At 39.4% G+C, this 20,348-nt stretch overlaps 1 protein-coding gene across 1 annotated transcript in view; it reads left to right on the top strand.

Moving 5' to 3' along the window:
- LOC143859305 (receptor kinase-like protein Xa21) overlaps positions 1 to 15,822 on the top strand; it is a 34,318-nt gene extending 18,496 nt beyond the window's left edge. The window contains exon 2 of the mRNA XM_077370030.1: positions 15,241 to 15,822. Within this exon, the coding sequence (XP_077226145.1) occupies positions 15,241 to 15,635 (395 nt within the window). The 3' untranslated portion in view covers positions 15,636 to 15,822. The remainder of the gene's footprint in view (positions 1 to 15,240) is intronic.
- Positions 15,823 to 20,348: the final 4,526 nt, after the last annotated feature.

Genomic DNA, 20,348 nt, shown 5'->3' on the forward strand with positions numbered 1-20,348 from the left:
ACTGAGGCACCCGTCATTGCTATGATTGGAAGAGATGCACCTTTTCTGAACCCAGAGGACTATATCACCCCAGCCGAGGGACCTCTGGATAACTGGACCTCACAGGTTATACCCCAAGTAATCCCTCAGTACATTCCAGTCCCTTCAAAAGAGTCAGTTATTTTAAAGTATGTGTCAGTTTCTGAGTCCATCCCAGAGTCTGTCATTTCTAACTTTTCTTTTGATGCAGGTACTGTAGAAGTTGGGTCTACTTCTGGAGTGGGTGACGAGTCTGTCCTTGGTGGTGTCGAGTCTGAGTCTGAGGACGTATTCATTGATTCTTTGGCTGTACATGTTTCTCATCGCGTCGATACTGATGTCGGCTTATTTTTTCATTCTGTTTCAAAATCTGTAACGCCTGATGTGGGCAAGTCATCTGATGTAATCATTCATTCTGATGAAATAAAAGATTCTTTTGCTTACATTCCTGTACTTGTCTCTTCTACTGATCCTGCTTCTAAACCTGATCAAGTAACTAATAATGATAATCAAGACTCCCCCTCTAATGAGGTAGTCGACGAAACTCCCCTTGAAATCAAGCATATGATTCAACAAGAGGAGAGTCGCCGCGCTAAACCACTTGAAGAGGAAATTGAAACCGTAAATATAGGTGATGAAACCTTAATTCGTGAAATACGAATTGGCAAAATTTTATCTCCTGAGGAGCGTGAAGAATTAATCACCTTGCTAAAAGAGTTTAAGGAGGTTTTTGCTTGGTCTTACGACGACATGCCGGGATTGAGCGAGGATATTGTCCAACACAAATTACCTCTAATCCCTGGCATCAAGCCTAAGAAGCAAAAACTCCGGAAACTTAAAACAGAATGGGAGTTGAAAGTTCATGACGAGGTTAAGAAACTACTCGAAGTGAAATTCATTGAAGTAGTCGAGTACCCTGAATGGCTTGCAAATATTGTACCTGTGCCCAAGAAAGATGGAAAAGTCAGGATGTGTGTCGATTTCAGAGATCTGAACAAGGCAAGTCCAAAAGATGATTTTCCGCTTCCGAATATTGATCTCCTGGTTGACAATACTGCTGGACATGCACTCTTATCCTTTATGGATGGATTCTCAGGGTATAACCAGATCAAAATGGCGCCTGAGGACATGATGAAGACGGCATTTATTACTCAGTGGGGGACATATTGCTACAGAGTGATGCCATTTGGTCTCAAGAATGCTGGTGCCACCTATCAGAGGGCCGCGACTACTCTTCTTCATGACATGATTCATAAGGAGGTCGAGGTCTATGTAGATGACATGATTGTCAAAGGCAGGACTCGGCCAGAGCATACAGTCGCTTTGAGAAAGTTCTTTGAGCGAATCCGAAAGTTTCAGCTTCGCTTGAACCCTAATAAATGTGTATTTGGAGTCACGTCAGGGAAGTTGCTTGGATTCATGGTCAGTGAAAGAGGAATCGAAGTGGACCCTCAGAAGATCAAGGCTATCCAAGAAATGCAACCACCAAAAACAGAAAAGCAGATTCGTGGATTTCTTGGTAAAGTGCAATACTTGAGGAGATTCATATCTCATTTAACTATGACATGTGAACCAATCTTCAAGTTATTAAAAAAGAATTCCTCCAAGAAATGGAATGAAGAATGTCAGGAAGCGTTTGAAAAGGTCAAGCAGTGTTTGTCTTTGCCTCCTGTCTTATCCCCAGTCATTCCTGGTCAACCGTTGTTGATGTATTTGTCCATCACGGATACAGCAATGGGTTGTATGCTTGCTCAGCAGGAGGCAGGGTCTAAGAAAGAAAAGCCCATCTACTACATCAGTAAGAAAATGTTGGAATATGAAATCAAATACACTGTCTTGGAAAAGACGTGTTTAGCATTGGTCTGGGCGACTCAAAGGCTTAGACATTATCTTCTGTCGAACAAGATATTTTTGCTCTCACGGATGGATCCGTTGAAGTATTTGTTCGAAAAACCCGCTCTTACTGGAAGAACAGCCAGATGGTTGCTATTACTGTCTGAGTTTGACATCACTTATGTCACTCAGAAATCAATTAAGGGGCGGGTCATCGCTGAGCAGCTAGCTGATGCTCCTATTGAAGAGAATGCTTTTCTGAAGGCTGATTTTCCTGATGAAGAGATTATGGACATTGAAGAAGAGACTCTGAGTTCCAAGTAGCTTATGTATTTTGACGGAGCTGTCAATAATCATGGTCAAGGAATAGGGGCAGTTTTGGTATCTCCAAAGAAGGAGTACATTCCATTATCCATCAAGTTGCAATTTGAGTGCACCAATAACATGGCTGAATATGAAGCATGCATCGCAGGACTTGAGGCAGCTTTGGCTTTGCGAATTCAAGACATCGATGTATTTGGAGATTCAATCCTGATCATTTGTCAAATAAATGGGGATTGGAAGACAAAAGAGGCGAGGTTGATCTCATATCACACTTATCTCGAATCTCTGGTCAAAAAGTTCAGGAATGTCACCTTTACTCATCTGTCGAGGACAAGAAATCACTTTGCTGATGCCCTGGCTACTCTGGCATCAATGTTGGACATTTCTGCTACAATGGAGGTTCAACCTTTAGCTGTAAGGTTGCAATGGGCTCCAGCACATGTAAATGCCATCGAGATATCTGCCAGGTGTCCAGATGGAAAGCCATGGTATACAGATATCAGAAATTTCATTTCAGGCAAGGGACATCCGCCTGAAGCTTCCAGCAAAGAGAGGAAAACTCTTCAGAAGTTCGCTGCCAACTTCATCATTTGTGGTGAAGAGTTGTACAGAAGGTCATTTGACGGTATTCAGCTTCTGTGTGTTGATGAAGATCAGGCTGCAGAGCTCATAGAACAAACACATGAAGGTGTGTGTGGTCCTCACATGAACGGTAAAATGTTGTCAAGGAAGATCCTAAGACTTGGATTCTATTGGCCCACAATGGAAACAGATTGTTTCGCATTCGTGAAGAAATGTCATAAATGCCAAGTCTATGCGAATCTTATTCATGTGCCTCCGTCAGAGCTGCATTCTATGACCTCGCCATGGCCATTCTCAGTATGGGGAATTGATATCATCGGAAAAGTCTATCCTAAATCGTCAAGTGGACACGAGTACATCTTGGTGGCCATTGACTATTTCACAAAATGGATAGAAGCTGCTTCATATGCTTCCATAACTTCCAATACAGTTGCGAAGTTCATCCGTGCGAATATCATTTGCAGATATGGAGTACCTCATGAACTGATTTCTGATAATGGATCTCATTTCAAGAAAGAAGTAGTGCACCTGTGCGAAGAGTTTAAAATCAAGCATCATAAGTCATCTCCTTACAGACCGCAGACAAACGGGGCTGTAGAAGCAGCGAATAAGAATATCAAGGTCATAATCAGTAAGATGACCGAGACTTATAAAGACTGGTCGAACAAGCTCCCTTTTGCTTTATGGGCTTACAGGACATCGATCAGATCCTCTACAGGTGTAACTCCGTACTCTCTGGTGTATGGAATGGAAGCAGTCCTCCCTGTTGAAGTAAGAATCCCATCTCTAAGAGTTATGATGGAAGCGAATCTGCCAGAGTCTGAGTGGGCCAAAGCCAGACATCAGGAATTACAGATGATTGATGAAAAGAGGTTGAGAGCCTTGTATCACATCCAAGGGTATCAGAGAAGAATCGAAAGAGCCTTCAACAAGAAAGTCAAGGTCCGAGACCTGAAACCAGGAGATCTCGTCTTGAAGTCTTACAGGGCACCGGTGTTTGATCCCAGAGGGAAGTTCAGACCAAATTGGTCTGGTCCTTATATTGTTGATGAAGTCTTGCCTGGAAAAGCCGTAAGACTCCTTAATGAAAATGGAGAAAAATTAACAGAACCTACAAACCTGGACCAACTAAAGAAGTATTATGCTTAAATACACCAGGAGGTCGTCTTTGATCGATCAGAGCTTAAAAGCCAACAACCTCAAAGTCAAAAACCATTTGCAAACACTTTGGGCCTAAATAAAAAAAAAAACACTTTCATTCTTTGATAAACTCAAACCAGGGGCATCTTTTATGACTTGCGTCATAAAAGATAATAACCTGAACTACGTTATGACCTGATCCCTCTTTATAGGGTACGTAGGTAGCCTGATCAATTCGGGTTCGGTCAAATCCTTCAAAACTTTCAAATCTTCAAAAAAAAAAAAAAAAAAAAAAGACAAAACAAACAAATTTTGAAACCCAAAGGGGCGAACTACGCGAGCCTGATTCCCATTTCTTTGGGGATACGTAGGCAGTCTGGAGGGCCAGATTCGGTCAAATACATGAAAACTTACCAAATATTAACCTATTTGAACCCAAGCTTACCTAAAAGTCCTTCTGGTGTACTTAGGCCCAGGTTTGTAGAGAAACAGAAAGAAAATAAGAAAAAAATAATGGAGTCTTAGACCCGCTAGACTGAAAACCCGCAAGGGCGGTCTAGGCAAAAGTTAGGGTCATTTGCCCACTAAGCTGAAAACCTGAAAGGGCGGCTTAGACAAAAATTAAGGCATGCGGTCCGCCAAATCGAAAACCTGAAAAAGCGATTTGGTCATGGCAGTGACTTCATAAAGGACAAAACCTCTGAAAGCCAGCAAAACTTTCATTTCTTCGGCAGCACTACTTTAAAGTCTGAATAAGCACCGACAGGAATTCTTCTGACACTCTCAAGGCTAAGGGGGTTAAGACTAAACAATCCAAGGGAATAATAACCATGATGGAAATATCGGAAAAAGGAATGAAACACCTTTAAATACGGTTTTCAAAAGATTTTAAGAGTGGTAGACTGTACCATTTTAAAGATACTTATCAGACTAAGAAGCAGATTCAGTCTCTCTTAGAGTTTAAGTCATTGTGCCCAACGAAGTTCTCATTTGCTGGTTGTCCAGGTCTTTTTCTATGTCGAGTCAAGGTCAAATTCCAGAGTCCTGTGTGGTTAATATTCCTCCCAAGGCTGGGGTGATAAAAAAAAATGATGAATTTGTATCCCCTCAAGGGTGATGCGCAGCAGAATGAAGTTCAGAAGATGATTGATTCTCAAGTCCATATGGCAGGCTTTCAAGCCCATATGAAATGGCAAAAATCGTCAGAATTGAAAGGCAATTGTCGGGCAGATACAACCTGTTATAAACTTGAAAGCTTTGTAACTTCAGATATTCAATGAGATAAAATTTTTTTTTTTGACCATTTCCCTGTGTTTTGCTCTCTTACGAATCTGTCATGGAAGTATTTCATACTAGGGGCATCTTTTATGACTTACGTCATAAAAGATATCAAGCATGATGATAACTGGGATAACTATTCTCAGCAAATGAAAACCAGAGAAGCTTGAGCATAATTTTTGAGTCAGGCTCTTCAATCAAATTGTTTTCTTTTGAAGTCTAGTTTTCAGAAAATTTTATCCCTAGTGGAGTTTAGAATTTGCTCCTGCAATCGTCAAACCCTCAGCAAAATGCTTTTCACTCATTTTAAAAGGGTTAATACCTGAAATTTTCTTCAAGTTCCTTGAGTTTTATCTTCAGCAAAGATCATGCATTTTCAATCATTCTTGGCAAAGAATGACTTATTTACCTTGTGAAATCGATCAAAGTTGGTCATTTCTTCAATCATTTCAATGAATTTTCCTTTCATTTAAAAAAAAATAATAATAAAAATATATGTCCGCCAATGGCTCCGCGATTTGGAGTTTGGTCTTTTCTTTCACCATTTGAAAGATTTTAAAAGCTGTTTTCGCCAATGGCTCCGCGATTTGGAGTTTGGTCATTTCTTTCACCATTTGAAAGATTTTAAAAGCTGTTTTTGCCAATGGCTCCGCGATTTGGAGTTTGGTCTTTTCTTTCACCATTTGAAAGATTTTAAAAGCTGTTTTCGCCAATGGCTCCGCGATTTGGAGTTTGGTCATTTCTTTCACCATTTGGAAGATTTTAAAAGCTGTTTTCGCCAATGGCTCCGTGATTTGGAGTTTGGTCATTTATTTCACCATTTGAAAGATTTTAAAAGTTGTTTCCGCCAATGGCTCCGTGATTTGGAGTTTGGTCTTTTCTTTCACCATTTGAAAGATTTTAAAAGCTGTTTTCGCCAATGGCTCCGCGATTTGGAGTTTGGTCATTTCTTTCACCATTTGGAAGATTTTAAAAGCTGTTTTCGCCAATGGCTCCGTGATTTGGAGTTTGGTCATTTATTTCACCATTTGAAAGATTTTAAAAGATGTTTTTTGCCAATGGCTCCGCGATTTGGAGTTTGATCATTTCTCTCACCATTTGAAAGATTTTAAAAGTTAAAAAAAATGTTTTCAAAGTCATTCAAGTCCATTTTCACATGGCATTCAAGTCCGTTTTCACACGGCATTCAAGTATTTCAAGTCCGTTTTCACACGGCATTCAAGTATTCCAAGTCCATTTTCACACGGCATTCAAATCATTCGAAGTCCGTTTCTACACGGTATTCAAATCCATTTTTTCTCCAAATTTCAAGATCATTTACAATCAAATCTATCATTTAATGTTTTGCAAGAGAGGCTATCTCGCCCATATATCAATTGTGGAGTTACGAGTTGGAGAGAGGCTATCTCACCAGCATTTGCAGAGTCAGAGTCCGGTGAAAGGCTATTTCACCGTGTTATCTTTGTAAATATCATTTTCAAAAACAAAAATCAAAATTTGATTTGCTTTCTTTTTTCGGGTCGGCCAAAATGTGTTGTCCGTTCAACTTTGACATTCGCGCGACAAGCGCTCTGCCAAAGAGGGGCATCTGTAGACACCCCATTTTAACCATACCCTGAGCCATCCAATTTTGTGCAAAACCCCCATCAAATCTTTGAGCTAGGGTCCCAAATTCCACCCTTAGCTAGGTTAGGGTCCCGGCAAGGTCCCTGCAAAATCTCGTCAAAATCCGAGTCCGTTTGCCTAGCGAATGAGTCGAGCAAAGTCGTAGGTCAAGTTCAGAAGAGGGGGGTGTGTTTATCCTGAGAGGGGGGCGATTTTTGTTCTGGAATGATGTAAATTTTTATCCGGATGGGACGCGCAAAATCGCGCGCCCATCAAAGGGGAGTTGTGCCGATATCAGCACCATCATTTTCTATAAAAAAATCTGTAAATCAGAAGAGGAAGGGGGGATCATTTTTTTTGAGGTTTCTCTGGAAAAACCAAATCTGCAGAGAGAGTGCCGATTTTCTTCTCCGGCAAGCTCGCCGGACTTCCGATCGTGCTTATATCCTCCGCGGAGCAATCATACCCTTGCTATTTTCATTTTCCAGAAAGGAGATTGAGAAAAATTTTGCAGAGAAGAAGGAGAGGGGTTTTCTGATTTCCAGATCTGAAAAAGGGAGAGGAAGAGAGAAAGTTTTCTCCGGCCAGATCCATTGAAACTCAGGCAAGATCTTGTCAACTCTATTCTTCTTTTCTTCTCCGATCTTCTCCGGCTGAAATCCGGCTAGCTCCGATCTTCTTCTCCGGGCAGTTCACACCATATCTTCCACCCTCCTTTCATTTACAACCAACGAGAAAGAGATCGAGAGATTTTCGTGCTTCCGATCATTTTCTCCGGTCCAATCCTGGCCAAACCCCATTTCCGGCAAAATCTCATCGGAATCCGGCAAATCTGCATCATCTCCATCATCCTTCCTACCAGATCGCAGATCACAGATCACAGATCTTTGAGATCATCTCCGAAACCCTAATTTCTCTTCTTCTACGGCCAGATTCAGGCTAGATCCCGGCCAATCTACCTTCTACGAGCTCCGGCCGGCGAGCTCACCTTTTCCGATCGTCTTCTCCGGGAGATTTGCGCCGGATCTGTTACTTCCAGTTTCAAGAGAAAAGAAAAAATTAGAGTATTAGAGAAGGAAGAAATAGATCTGAGCATATATACCCCTAACCTTCGTGGTTTTGCTTTCCCGATTCTCTTCTCTGGTAGGATTTCAGCCAAAGTTTTGGCAAATTCATTTTATCAAGCAAGCTTTTCGGATTTTCGGTGCCGGATATCTTCTTCGGAAAGTTCTCGCCTGCAAATTCATCTCCTCTAGCCGCAAACTCCGGTGATCTTGAATTCTCAGATCATAGAAGAGAAAATCTCATAATTCCGATTAGCATCAGAGCTTAGAGATCCATTTGATGTCTATCAGCCACTGAGATAAGAAAGAAGCCGAGGAAATTATATCGACAGCAGCAATTTCCATAAAATCTCGATGACTACAACCGGTTGACAGATCGGAGCTCCGGTATGTTACAGATTCCTCATGTCCTTCTTTGAAACTTGAGTTTTTGTTTTTATTTTGTTCAAGCTCCGGTAATTTTTCATGATGGCGGAGATTTGATGATATCACAGTCTTAATTTGGCTTGCATTGATTTTAATTTCATCACTATTTTAATTAGCATCATTTCAATTTAGCTCTGCTTAAGATTCTTGTGTTAATATCAGTGCCTTCTGAACCTTTAATGCTATCATTGTCATGTTTCAATAATTACATAAAGCTTAAATTGCTCTTCATATATTTTCATGATTTCTTTTCAGTTTCTGTTGGTGAGAATGCAGTTCATTTTTTTTAGATGCAGCTGAAATGTCATTTTACTTTTAATTCCAAGCTGATTTTGAGCTCCTAATATATATTCAGAGAGCTTAGAGATGATTTCATTTTTAAAGTCTGATTTGTCTTTTAGTGGCAAAACCTTTTCTTTGAGCCCATCTTGGAGATTGATATCCCTTGAAATTGATTAATGTCATTATACGAAATGATTCCATTGGAGCCTTCTAGAGGAGTAGAGAATGATATGGCCAGTTTAAAACCATTGAACCCAACCTAAGTTTGGAACTCTGAGGCAATCCCTTTGATTACTCTTCAAGAACTGGACGAGCCATGCTCTTTACATTTGATAGTTGATCCCCATGATGAGACTTACTCATGTTGAAAGTTCAGAATACAATCCTCCTAGTCATTTAATTGCTTCCCCTATATGCTCTCTCATGTCTGAGAATCTATCTATGGATAGCATTGAATAAGATTATAAATCTATACCATGCTTGGCTGAGAGCTCTTGAGGCCATTGGAAAGGTTTATAAGTGATCATGAGTTGAGTTTAAGCCCAATCACAGCAGCCCCTATTCCATTTGTATATGGGCAACCCTCATCCTTTTGATACCAACAGCCCTCCCATCCCATTTGATAATTTCAGCCCCATCTCATTTGACATGTACAGCCATCATGTCCCATTTGTATATGAACAACCCCTCGCTCTTCTCCTCCGATTCCCCCATGGAAGCTGCAGCGTCTCTTCGTTATTTTCACTGTAATTTTAGGATAATTCCACTTGGGCAGTCCTTCCTTGAGAAGCCTGATGCGATTCCTATACATAATGCTGTATCAAACAAGCCTTTACTCACTCAAGGGAGGACAATAGGTCAGAGGCTCATTACCTCTCCCATTGATAGAAAAGGATCATTTCTGCCATATATTAAGGCCTCTGAAACTACATCATCTGTGGCATCTGATGCTGTTCCTGTTTCTTCAGAGATTAATTCACAAGGACCATTGGAGAAGAAAAATCTGCGGAGTACTACTTTTCCTCGTGGTTTTGAGGCATTGATCCTGGAAGTGTGTGACGAGACAGATGTTGCGGAACTAAAAGTAAAGGTTGGAGACTTTGAAATGCATCTGAAACGAAACATAGGAAGTAATAAAGCTCCAACACCCCCCATTGTATCGCCTTCAACACCACCACCTGTTCCAAGCAAACCCATGATTCTACCCCTGTTTTACACATAATTTGTCCATAAATTCTAGCTTACATTTGGCAGCCACTCTCACTTTCAAAATATGTAACCCCTACTTCACTTAAGCATTTGGCAGCCACCTTTTCACTTTAAAAAAAAAAGAGAGTATAGTCTGCATTTCATTTTGGCATTTGGAATCATTCTTTTGCTTAGGATATGTACAATACTCTTACACTCCTTAATATTTGCAGCCCTCATGGTGCTTTTACACGTGTATCTCTCTTTTACTTTGATATATGCAACTCTCATTTTACATTGCTCATGTGTTAGCTGAATAGGGTGAAGGGTTTTGAGTATTCCACATGTTTAGCATGTTTAGTATGCTCATGTTTTTCATGATTTTTGAGATAGTATTTTCCAATTCATAACTGATGGACAAATTTAACACAAGGATAAGCTTTAATCTTTGTCAAGCAAATGCGCGTCCCATATTCATTGTCTATTCGTTCAGTCCTATACATGTTTGAACCACTATAAACCATGTGTATATTGTACATTGAGTATATGTGTTGAATTGTTTTGAAGAGGTTTATTTTTAGACATATAGCAATGAAGATTTATTTCTTGAAATCAACAGAAATTTTGGGATAACAATTCTTGCATGATTACTTGATTGCTTCGTATATTGTTATGAGCATTATATTCATTTTATAGTAAGGGCGATGAAGGAGTTATCCCAAGCCCATCTTTTAGGGCGATGTAGATATCATTTAATATGTTTCATTTAACCTACTGAATATTTAATATTTGTCTTTTATACTAAGCTTTGAGTTAGGGTTTGAAGACAATAATAAATGGATTGTTCAGGTGAGAATGTCTTGAGGCTTATAATACTTATTTATTTATTTATTTAAATAAATTGTTAATAGGAAGAAGGAGATCAGATGACTACTCTGATCGATAGTATCGACATGAGTACTGTCTGATCTCAAGGCGGGATTAGAAATATTATCATGTGTATTTGATATCAGATGATTACTTTGGCATCATCTGATTTCATTGGAGTCCCTGTATTGGGGTTTGTGGTTGGTTTTGAAGTGTTTGATATTGTTTTTACTTTATTAGGCTATCCAGCGGCTGGTCTGGACTAATTAATGTTATTTATCATTTTATGATTGCTATTAAATTGTATATTCTCCTTTGCTTAGAACTTGATTTGTTTTTTAGAATAAAATTTGCGATTATCTGGTAGCATTTTCTTCTCTTTTTGATAGACTAACACAGTCTTATAGATTTCTGTTAAATCTCTTTAGATATTAGAATTCCCTCTCGTTGCAAGGGCGATGAAGGCGCTAGCCCAAGCCCATCCTTAGGGGACTTGCTCAGTCCAAGTTGCATACCTCTCCTTTGTATATAGGAGACTTGCCTAGTCTCATTCTCTTACTAACCCTCCTCTTTGTGCGTCGTTTGGTTTTGGGAGAACACCCTACTCGGCTTGGCTTCATACCCCTATCCTATATGGGTATCTGGTTGCACATTTGTTGCACCCTAGGGCTAGGTAGCTGTCCGGCCCGGCTGGGTGTTTTACCTTTGCCAAATATGCACAAAGTCTTTTTTTTTCCTTGTTAATATTTTTCTCTATCCTACCTCTGTGTCTAAGAGACTTACCTAGTCTCATTTTCTTGCTAACCCTCCTCTTTGTGTATCATTTGGTTTTGGGAGAACATCCTACTCGGCTTGGCTTCATACCCCTATCCTATATGGGTATCTGGTTGCACATTTGTTGCACCCTAGGGCTAGGTAGCTGTCCGGCCCGGCTGGGTGTTTTACCTTTGCCAAATATGCACAAAGTCTTTTTTTTTCCTTGTTAATATTTTTCTCTATCCTACCTCTGTGTCTAAGAGACTTACCTAGTCTCATTTTCTTGCTAAACCTCCTCTTTGTGTATCATTTGGTTTTGGGAGAACATCCTACTCGGCTTGGCTTCATACCCCTATCCTATATGGGTATCTGGTTGCACATTTGTTGCACCCTAGGGCTAGGTAGCTGTCCGGCCCGGCTGGATGTTTTACCTTTGCTAAATATGCACAAGGTCTTCCCTTATTACTTGTGAGTTTTATCTCAGCTTGATAGTCTCACTAGCACCCTTCTTTATCTCTTTTTCTTTTAGGAGACAGGCTTTGTCTCATTAGCACCTCCTTCTTAAGAATCCTATTTTCAGAGTCAGTCCTTAGCCTAGGAGTCTGTCCTTAGCTAGAGAGTCTGTTTTTCTTTCAGGAGTCAGTCCTATCATCATAGGGGTTAGGATTTTATCCAACCTCTCATCAAATCTTGTTTTTTTTCTATCCGCTCTTGTAAGGTATAGGATGCTGTCCAACCCTTGCAGAGTTGTTATTCTGTTCATTTTCCCTCCGCAAAGCATAGGATGCTGTCCAACCTTTGCGGGATATCAGGAGTCTGTCTTCCCCTTATGATGATAGGATTTGTCTCCCTTGAGTCAAAAACACTTAAAAACAACAAAAACATCTGAAAAACCAAAAAATCTCAAAAATCTTGAGTCATTAGGAGTAGTTAGGAAATCTGTTCCGAACTACGTTGGCTTGATCCCTTTCAACAGGGTACGTAGTGCAGCTTGGGATCCACATCCCAAGTCCAGCCAAACCTTTAAAAATAAGCATTTTAAATCTTTCAAAAATTACAAAAATCCTTCAAAATATTGTTTTCTTCGAAAAGATCTTCCTCTAGAGTTAGGAGCATGTCCTAGTTAGAGAGTTTTTGAGTCGGGAGTTGCTCCCTTGTTCGTTGTTTGTTTGTTGTGTGTTTTATTTGTTTGTGTTAGAGTTAGGAGTGAGTCCTAGCTAGGAGTTTTACGCCTCCGTCCGGTCAATTGGCGATCCACATTGCCAATTGATGACTAGGTCTAAGATGCGATAGATCCTACTGTTTTCTTAGGATATACAGCCTAGCTACACATAGATTATAAGAACCACCTGCATTAGCTTAGGGCTAACCTGCATTTAGTTAAGGCATATAGGGTGTCCTAAAATCTACAATCCATTGGAATTTAAATAATCACACAAAAAGCTTTAAGAACTAGTCCGGTCTTTTAGATCGAGTCTAGGATAGAGGTCTAGATGTCTTAGGCATCACAGCTTAGAATAGGTGCGAAGAACTACGTTGCCTTGATTCTCGTGGAGGCGGGGATACGTAGGCTTCTTTGGATGAACATCAGATCATCTAAAGACTCGGGCCTAGGTATAGATTAGAGTTTTAGGGTTGTATGGTATCGAGCCATATTCTATGTTTTGCAGTGTTTTCTTACTTTATTGCGCAGACCTTATACTTTTTTGGTGTGTCATGCATGTGTTTGTTCACCAGAACTTAGACACCCATTAGGCATGTCACTTATAACCTAGTTTTGCTTAGGCGACACTTATTTCATTTCTTTTTATGTGTGATTATAATTCATCTCCGAGACATGCATGATTAGATAGACGTCTTCTCGGTGATATTGATTCTCATTTCATATGACTTTTGCTCAAAACTCTTCAAAATCATTAAATAAATGGCATAAGAGACCAAGTGTTTCCACTTGGGCGGATGAGGTGCTCTTTAGACCTTCCAAATTCGTAACCAGGCACGAACCCTCTTTTTATAATCTCTGGTTATCCGTTGCAACAGAGCATAGTATGGGATCCAGGGCCCATTTGCCTTTTTCCTTGGATGGCGACTCTTCTTTGTTAAGGTACGCCTCGAATCTGGGCTAGTCCCCGAATCGAGAGGTATCTCACCTTTTATATCGCCACTCATGCTGTGAGAGGCACTTCTTTCGAGAGTTCCTTGGTAGAGCTCTCCATTCATGTGGATGATCCTGAGACTGTTAGCATGTGGGGGCACGTCCCTCACCGCCGCCTCTCTCGGATCGGGGTCCACAGTAGCCCATTAAAAAATTGTAAAACAATGTGAGTCTTCCTCATAATGAAAACATGGTCTTGAGAATAATTGGAGCCTTTTGGTAATTATCCTAAATTCCTTTTGCCAATTATCCTAAATTTAAGGTGTCTGATAAATATAAGTCAAAGAGGTTTCTAATAATTCCTAATATTAAATATGAGACTTTTGGATTAATGTTGTGACTGAAATAGTGTTTCCCTTGGAAAGGAAGGTAAAATGATGCCATTTTCCTTTTCGAGACACGTTTGGTTGGCTTGCACTATTCATTCTACTTTCTTGTGTTTAATAGATTTTTCAACAATTGCCTTTTGAGATGCCTCTCCCAAGCAAGGTTTTAAATTTTGACCGAAATCGAAATTGGTTGAAATCGAAACGTTACAAAATTTCGATCAAAATTTTGATCGTTTTCCCCGAAATTTCTAGCTGAAATTTAAGGGATATCTCCGAAAAAATCCTTTTTATTTATTATTTAATATTATCCGTTCGACAATTTCGACCAAATTTTCTACGGGATAAAATATTACCTAAATGGATTTCGATAGATTTCGAACGAAATTTCAAAATTTCGGCTGAAATTTCTTTTTTGGTGAGGACCAAAACACATTCTAAAACCGAAATTTAAAACCTTGCTCCCAAGTCAACATGAAAGTGAAATTAAAGATTTGACATTTACTACTATTTTGTTTGTACTGAGAAAATGACATCATTTCACTTTCCTTCCACTTCTACTTTTTTTACCTTATAAGTAGTATGAAGTTTAATTTGATCTACTTTTGTAGTGCTTTTGCATGTGTAATCACTAATACGTTGTTGGTTACAGATGAAGAAATCATGTTGAGAAATTATCATGGTCCAAAATTGGCTAGCAGTTTTGAGTAATACATAATGGAATGCTATTCATAACTTACGTGACTTGATTGGCCAAAACCCATGTTATATGGATTCTTCTAAATGGGTGAAGTACCTGTGTGGACAAGTACGTCTCAAATTAGTGGAGTCTTTAAGACAGTTCTAGATCTCTTTTATCTCTTTTCTGTTTTTTTGGATGCTCCTGCCACAACTTTATAATTATCACACATTTTGAATTTTATCCATCCTATTAGTAATTTTCTTAAAAAAGAAATAAAACATTATATCTGCTTAACTTATTAAAATTTAAATATGTTACTGGTTAAAATAATATTATTATGTAAAAAATTAAAATTTGACAATTGATTAAAATATTTTGGTGAATCTACAAATCATTCTTTTTGAGGTTTACTGAATTCGACACTATATATCCATGTCAGATTCTTACACTCGTACCTATACAAATGCAACATAGGACATAACTTCTATATTTTCTTTCATAGTGATAAATCGTTTCTTGTGTGTTTCTCTAAAAATTCTAGACTTGCAACTTAGGTTTCTAAATGTGAAGAGATCATTCAATTATCTATCATCTCTTTGATAAAATTTTCACCTTTTAAAAAAAAAATCAAACCTCATATTTACTTTTAGTTTCTAAATGGTATCTTATATCCTTTATTACATCAAAAAGTGTAAAAGATGTGTGGAATTGCAGAATATGGGGAGGGTGGTCATGTGTCCACAGCCGGAGATGTGTATAGCTATGGGATTCTTTTATTGGAGATATTCACTGGAAAGCGCCCCACAGATGACATGTTTAAGGATGGCCTGAGTCTTCACAAATTTGTCCAGTTGTCTTTTCCTGATCGAGTGATGGAGATTCTGGATCCATTAAGTCTTTTAGAAGATGCTGAAGAAAGAGCTACAAACATTGCTGAGAATTACAATGATAAGATACGTCGTTTGCAAGAGTGTTTGGTATCTTTAGTGAGGATTGGAGTGGTGTGTTCTGCAGAATCTCCGAGAGAACGAATGGAGATGGGAGACGTTGTAAAGGAAATGTGTTCTATTAGAAACATATATCGTGGTGCTGGGATCCATAGAGAATGATGAAATTCACTGCTACATCCGCTTTTGTTTCCCATTGGACAAAGATTACTATCTTACATGTGGTTTCTTCTGTGTTTGTAAGTTAATGTTATATTATACATGATTTCGTTAGTGGTGCCACTTGCAGGTAGTGCTTTTTTCTCATATCTATATTTTATCCCACTATTAATACAAAATTATTATCAAATCTTGAGAGTGAAGGTTTCCATTACAATACATTGATCATTCCATCATGAATTGCAAATAACATCACAAAGGATCTTTTGATCATATGGGAGATTTATGGAAGATGATTACCAGGCCATTAATTAAATCAAGGTTGCTTTGAAAAACCATGTTGGAAATTAAAGATAAGTTTGCTGAAGAAGGCTTTATTCTTCATTCTCCTTTTTTCTCCTTTCATTTGAATTTGTATGTGATGAATGTGTTTCTTCACATTCAGTCTTGGAGAAACCCTCTCCCCAAGTTTGTGTGGAGTGTGATAGGCCTATTTTGATGAGAAACACTCTCTCCTTTATTTTCTCCTTTTTATTCTCCTTTGAATCTTTTAGGTTTTGATCTCCTTTCTCTTTGATTTTTCATTCCTTTAGGTGACCCCCTGATTTTTTCTGTTATTGAACTCGTCATGCGCAAACCAATTAATCATGAGGAATAAAGGGCGTTTTATATTACTCCACGATGCATAATATGAACCAGTTTTAGGAAGAATAAAGCCTAGAACTACTGTCCTAAAAGCTCGGTGAAGAATACCATGTTTTAGGAAGGGTGAATGATACAGCACCACCTTCTAGTCTACTCTAATCACTTGAAAATAAGAATAAAGTTTTCCAATCCAATCCATTGAGGGGTGATTCATTGAGATTTGAGGTTGGTAGGTTCTCTGTCAAACGATAAGAGAAGTAAAAACAAAAGGTAGGTATCAAAAGACAAAAGCCATTTATAGTTTGTTTTGCCTCACTCTCCCACTTCCATTTCCATTTTCATGATAGTGTTTTGACGAAAACTAAAGCTCTTCAATTGGAGTTTGACACTGTAGACACCCTCATTTTGCTACACTTTAACCAACAATAACCTAATATATTGATCCGTGGAATTTTATTGGTAAAATATGCATCCTCAAATTTTCTGAAAACCAAAATAATAAAGAGATGTACCTGGTGAAACGATTAGATCCGAAAAATTGGAAAAATGCCCTGATTGGTGACTTAGAGTGTTAAATCCATGCAAGAGTCCCTCTATCATGGATTTATATGTTTTAAGGCATTAATATCTCGATCTGACTTTACAGATCATCAATCGGGACAAAATAAGCTAGGGTCACCTCACAGCCCGGACCCTGATTCCATTATGAGACCCAATTTCCGTAAATCGTCAGATCGAGGGCTGATTTTCAACATGGGTGTCTTTCTTTACTAAGAATTTGTGATCATTTATTCAAATTAATATCAATCAAGGTCGATCTCAAATTTGGATTAAACATTGGGTCACTTTTATTAAGCAAAAATCCAGTGAAAAGTTACGGATCAAGGCAGGACGAATGAGATCCGTCGAAATTATCCCATTAAATCATCGATAACAAAACATTTTAATATCTTAATTGGCTTTGATATCTTGGTTTAAAGGGTTTAATCGTTGATCCAAGATTGATCGAGTCGGTTGGTTCGTTTGGATCACCGATTTGCCCAATCTCTGGAAAAACGATTTGCCGATGGAGATCGATGGCTCTCATTGGTCGAAAATTTCAAAATCAGTATTTCTATGGAAATATTAAGCTTAAATGAAAGAGAAAAAATCAGGGATTCCAAAGGCGAAAGAATTATCGGAATCGGATGCCAACATCTCCGGAAAACGACATTTTTTTCGTTTTCAAGAGAGTTCTCCCTCCTCACCCTCTCTCTCCTCTCACCACACGTTTTCCCTAGGGCTGCAACTTGAGCCGGTAAAACCCGACCCGCATCGACCCTATCCGAAAATAGCCTGGGTCGGGTTCAGGTTTCATGGGTTTCGGGTCGAGCCGGGTTCAGCATTCAAAAGCCCGCATGAATCTCGGGTCGAGCCGGGTTTGAAGGGGCCCGACCCGACCCGACCCGAGTTACATAAGTTATAGTATGTACATTTTTTTCTATTGGTAGTTAAAAGTTAAAGGGATAATTACATTTACACCCCCTCTAGTTTCTGACACATCCACTTCCACCCCTATAGTTTAAAACGTGACAAATACACCCTTGTAGTTTCAATTTGTTTAAGGTAGGCCCCCTCAACTGAAGGTTCGTCCATAGATTGAAGGGTTAGGATGATCCGATGGATCTGATTTTTTTGGCACACCCTAACTATGTCAGGACCCATCAAATGAACGCTTTGGATCATCCAAACAATGTGGGCCCACATTATTTGGATGATTTTTTGGTAGTGTTTGGATTCGGGTAGGAGCCCACATTATTTGGATGATCCAAAGCGTTCATTTGATGGGTCCTGATATAGATATGGTGTGCCCAAAAAATCAGCTCCATCGGATCATCCTAACCCTTCAATCTATGGACGAACCTTCAGCTGAGGGGGTAAACCTTAAACAAATTGAAACTACAGGGGTGTATTTGTCACGTTTTAAACTATAGGGGTGGAAGTGGATGTGTCAGAAACTAGAGGGGTGTAAATGTAATTATCCCAAAGTTAAAAGTGAAAACCCACGCACCCACTGTTACTGTATGTGAGTGTAATTTCTGCTTCTATGAGTTGAGTTGATTCAAGTGTTTGATTCAGCATTGTTTGATTGTAATTACAACATTGTTTGATTACAGCATTGTTTGATTCAAGTGTGATGTGAGTGTAATTACATCATTGTTTGATTCAAGTGTAATGTGAGTGTAATTTCTGCTTCTATGAGTTGAGTTGCCTTGCCAAACAAGAATTTTCCTTAAAAATTTGCGTCAACGTGAAAAAACCCGAACCGACTCGAACCGACCCGAGATTTATCATGGGTAGGGCCAGGTTTGGGAATCGTGGGTTTTCCGAAAAAAAACCCGACCCGAGATATTTCTCGGGTAGGGTTGGGTTCTCCAAAACCCGACCCGCCCGACCCGAGTTGCAGCCCTAGTTTTCCCAAGCTTGGGAAAACGTGGCTTGTTTCCTCCTCCCCTTTTGTTTAAAATTTTTGAAATAAGTTTGGGTTAATTTTACAACTTTGGAAAAGATACATGTATAGCAAGATTTTTGGTTAAAAGATTCACTTGAGGTTGAAAAGGACACATGTCCCCATTTAATTGGAATGATTTGTTGCATTAGGCTAACTTAGACGTTTTATATTGTTGCCCAAATCATCCCCAATGTATAAAAGGTAGTGAGGGACACATGCCACCTTTTCTTTTCCACCTTTAAATCTTCCCAAATCAAAACTTGCTTGATTTTTCTCCAAGAATACACATTTTGGATTATGCAAAAAGAATGTTGCCAAATTTCCCAAGATTCCTCCTACCCACTTGCTTTTCTCTTTCTCACCCTAAAATTGCTAATATTCTCATATCTCTCATATTTTGAGCAACATGTTAAGTGCCATCATCCCAACCATCCAAAACCTCCTAATTATTCCAAATCCAATCACAACCCTACACCTCTTCCCAAACACATTGGTAACTTTTGCCATCCCATTCTCCTATAAATACCCTCTCATCCCACCATCCCAGAAAAAAAGGGAAGAACCCCTCTCTTAGAAAATTCGTCCCTCTCGCTCATCTCTTCAAGGGTTCGGCCATCTTTGCCGGATCGGTTGATTTTATACGTTGGGTGGTAGATATATATCAAAAGCGGTCATTATCAAGCAAGGAATCATCTTCAAGGAATTAACATCAAAGAAAAACACAAAGTGGGTCTTCAAAGAGGTAGGCATTTATTTAAATTCTATGTAGGGTCTGTTTTCATGCATATCTTTTATTTTAAAAGAAAAACCATGTTAGGAAGCATCTAGGATTAATCTTTAATCATATTATTTTTTATGGTAGACTTTAAAGTTATGCATGTTTCCCTCTTCTCTTAACCCATCTTCTCTTCATTTTTATTTTTCCCTAAGGGTCAACATCTATTCCCTCTCAATCCTAGCCCCAACAGCTTACCCAACCCAACAGACCCCATGCTTAGCCAACTAAACCCAACTCAACCCGACTCCAACCCGGACCTACACCGAAAGCCGCACCCCAAACCCAAGTTGCACGCCCAACCCCGCATCCTAAGCCCGCACCCTAAACCCGCACTCCTATGCCACACCCCTAAGCCGTACCAAACCCATGCCCAAACAGCACCCCACTCCATGCCCAATTAGCATCAACCTCACACCCAAATGCTGCCCCCTCAACCATCAACCCAATCCCATTCGGATATCCCATCACATGAGCATCAGCCCTTGTATGAAATATCCATCCCTAACCTAAATATTATTTGACCGAACCCTTTCCTATAGCTTTTGGCCAAACACCACAGCAAGCCATGTCCCCATACCCAAACAGCATGCTCCCCTCCATGTATCCCATCATAATGATGACATCCCATCCAAACCACATACCCCTGGTAGTATGCCCCATACCCCATTATATACATGCCAATTCCCATAATTTCATTCCCATCGGACCCTTGTGCCTCACCCCACAGCCCACGACTATATCATGCCCATGCTCCCATGGCATGCCCCAACAGCCCATGCTCCCCTGACATATATCCAACAGC

Source organism: Tasmannia lanceolata, unplaced genomic scaffold, assembly GCF_043159265.1.
Source record: "Tasmannia lanceolata isolate RefF3 unplaced genomic scaffold, GAP_Taslan_0.1 ptg000029l, whole genome shotgun sequence".
In the NCBI taxonomy this organism is placed as follows: Eukaryota; Viridiplantae; Streptophyta; class Magnoliopsida; order Canellales; family Winteraceae; genus Tasmannia; species Tasmannia lanceolata.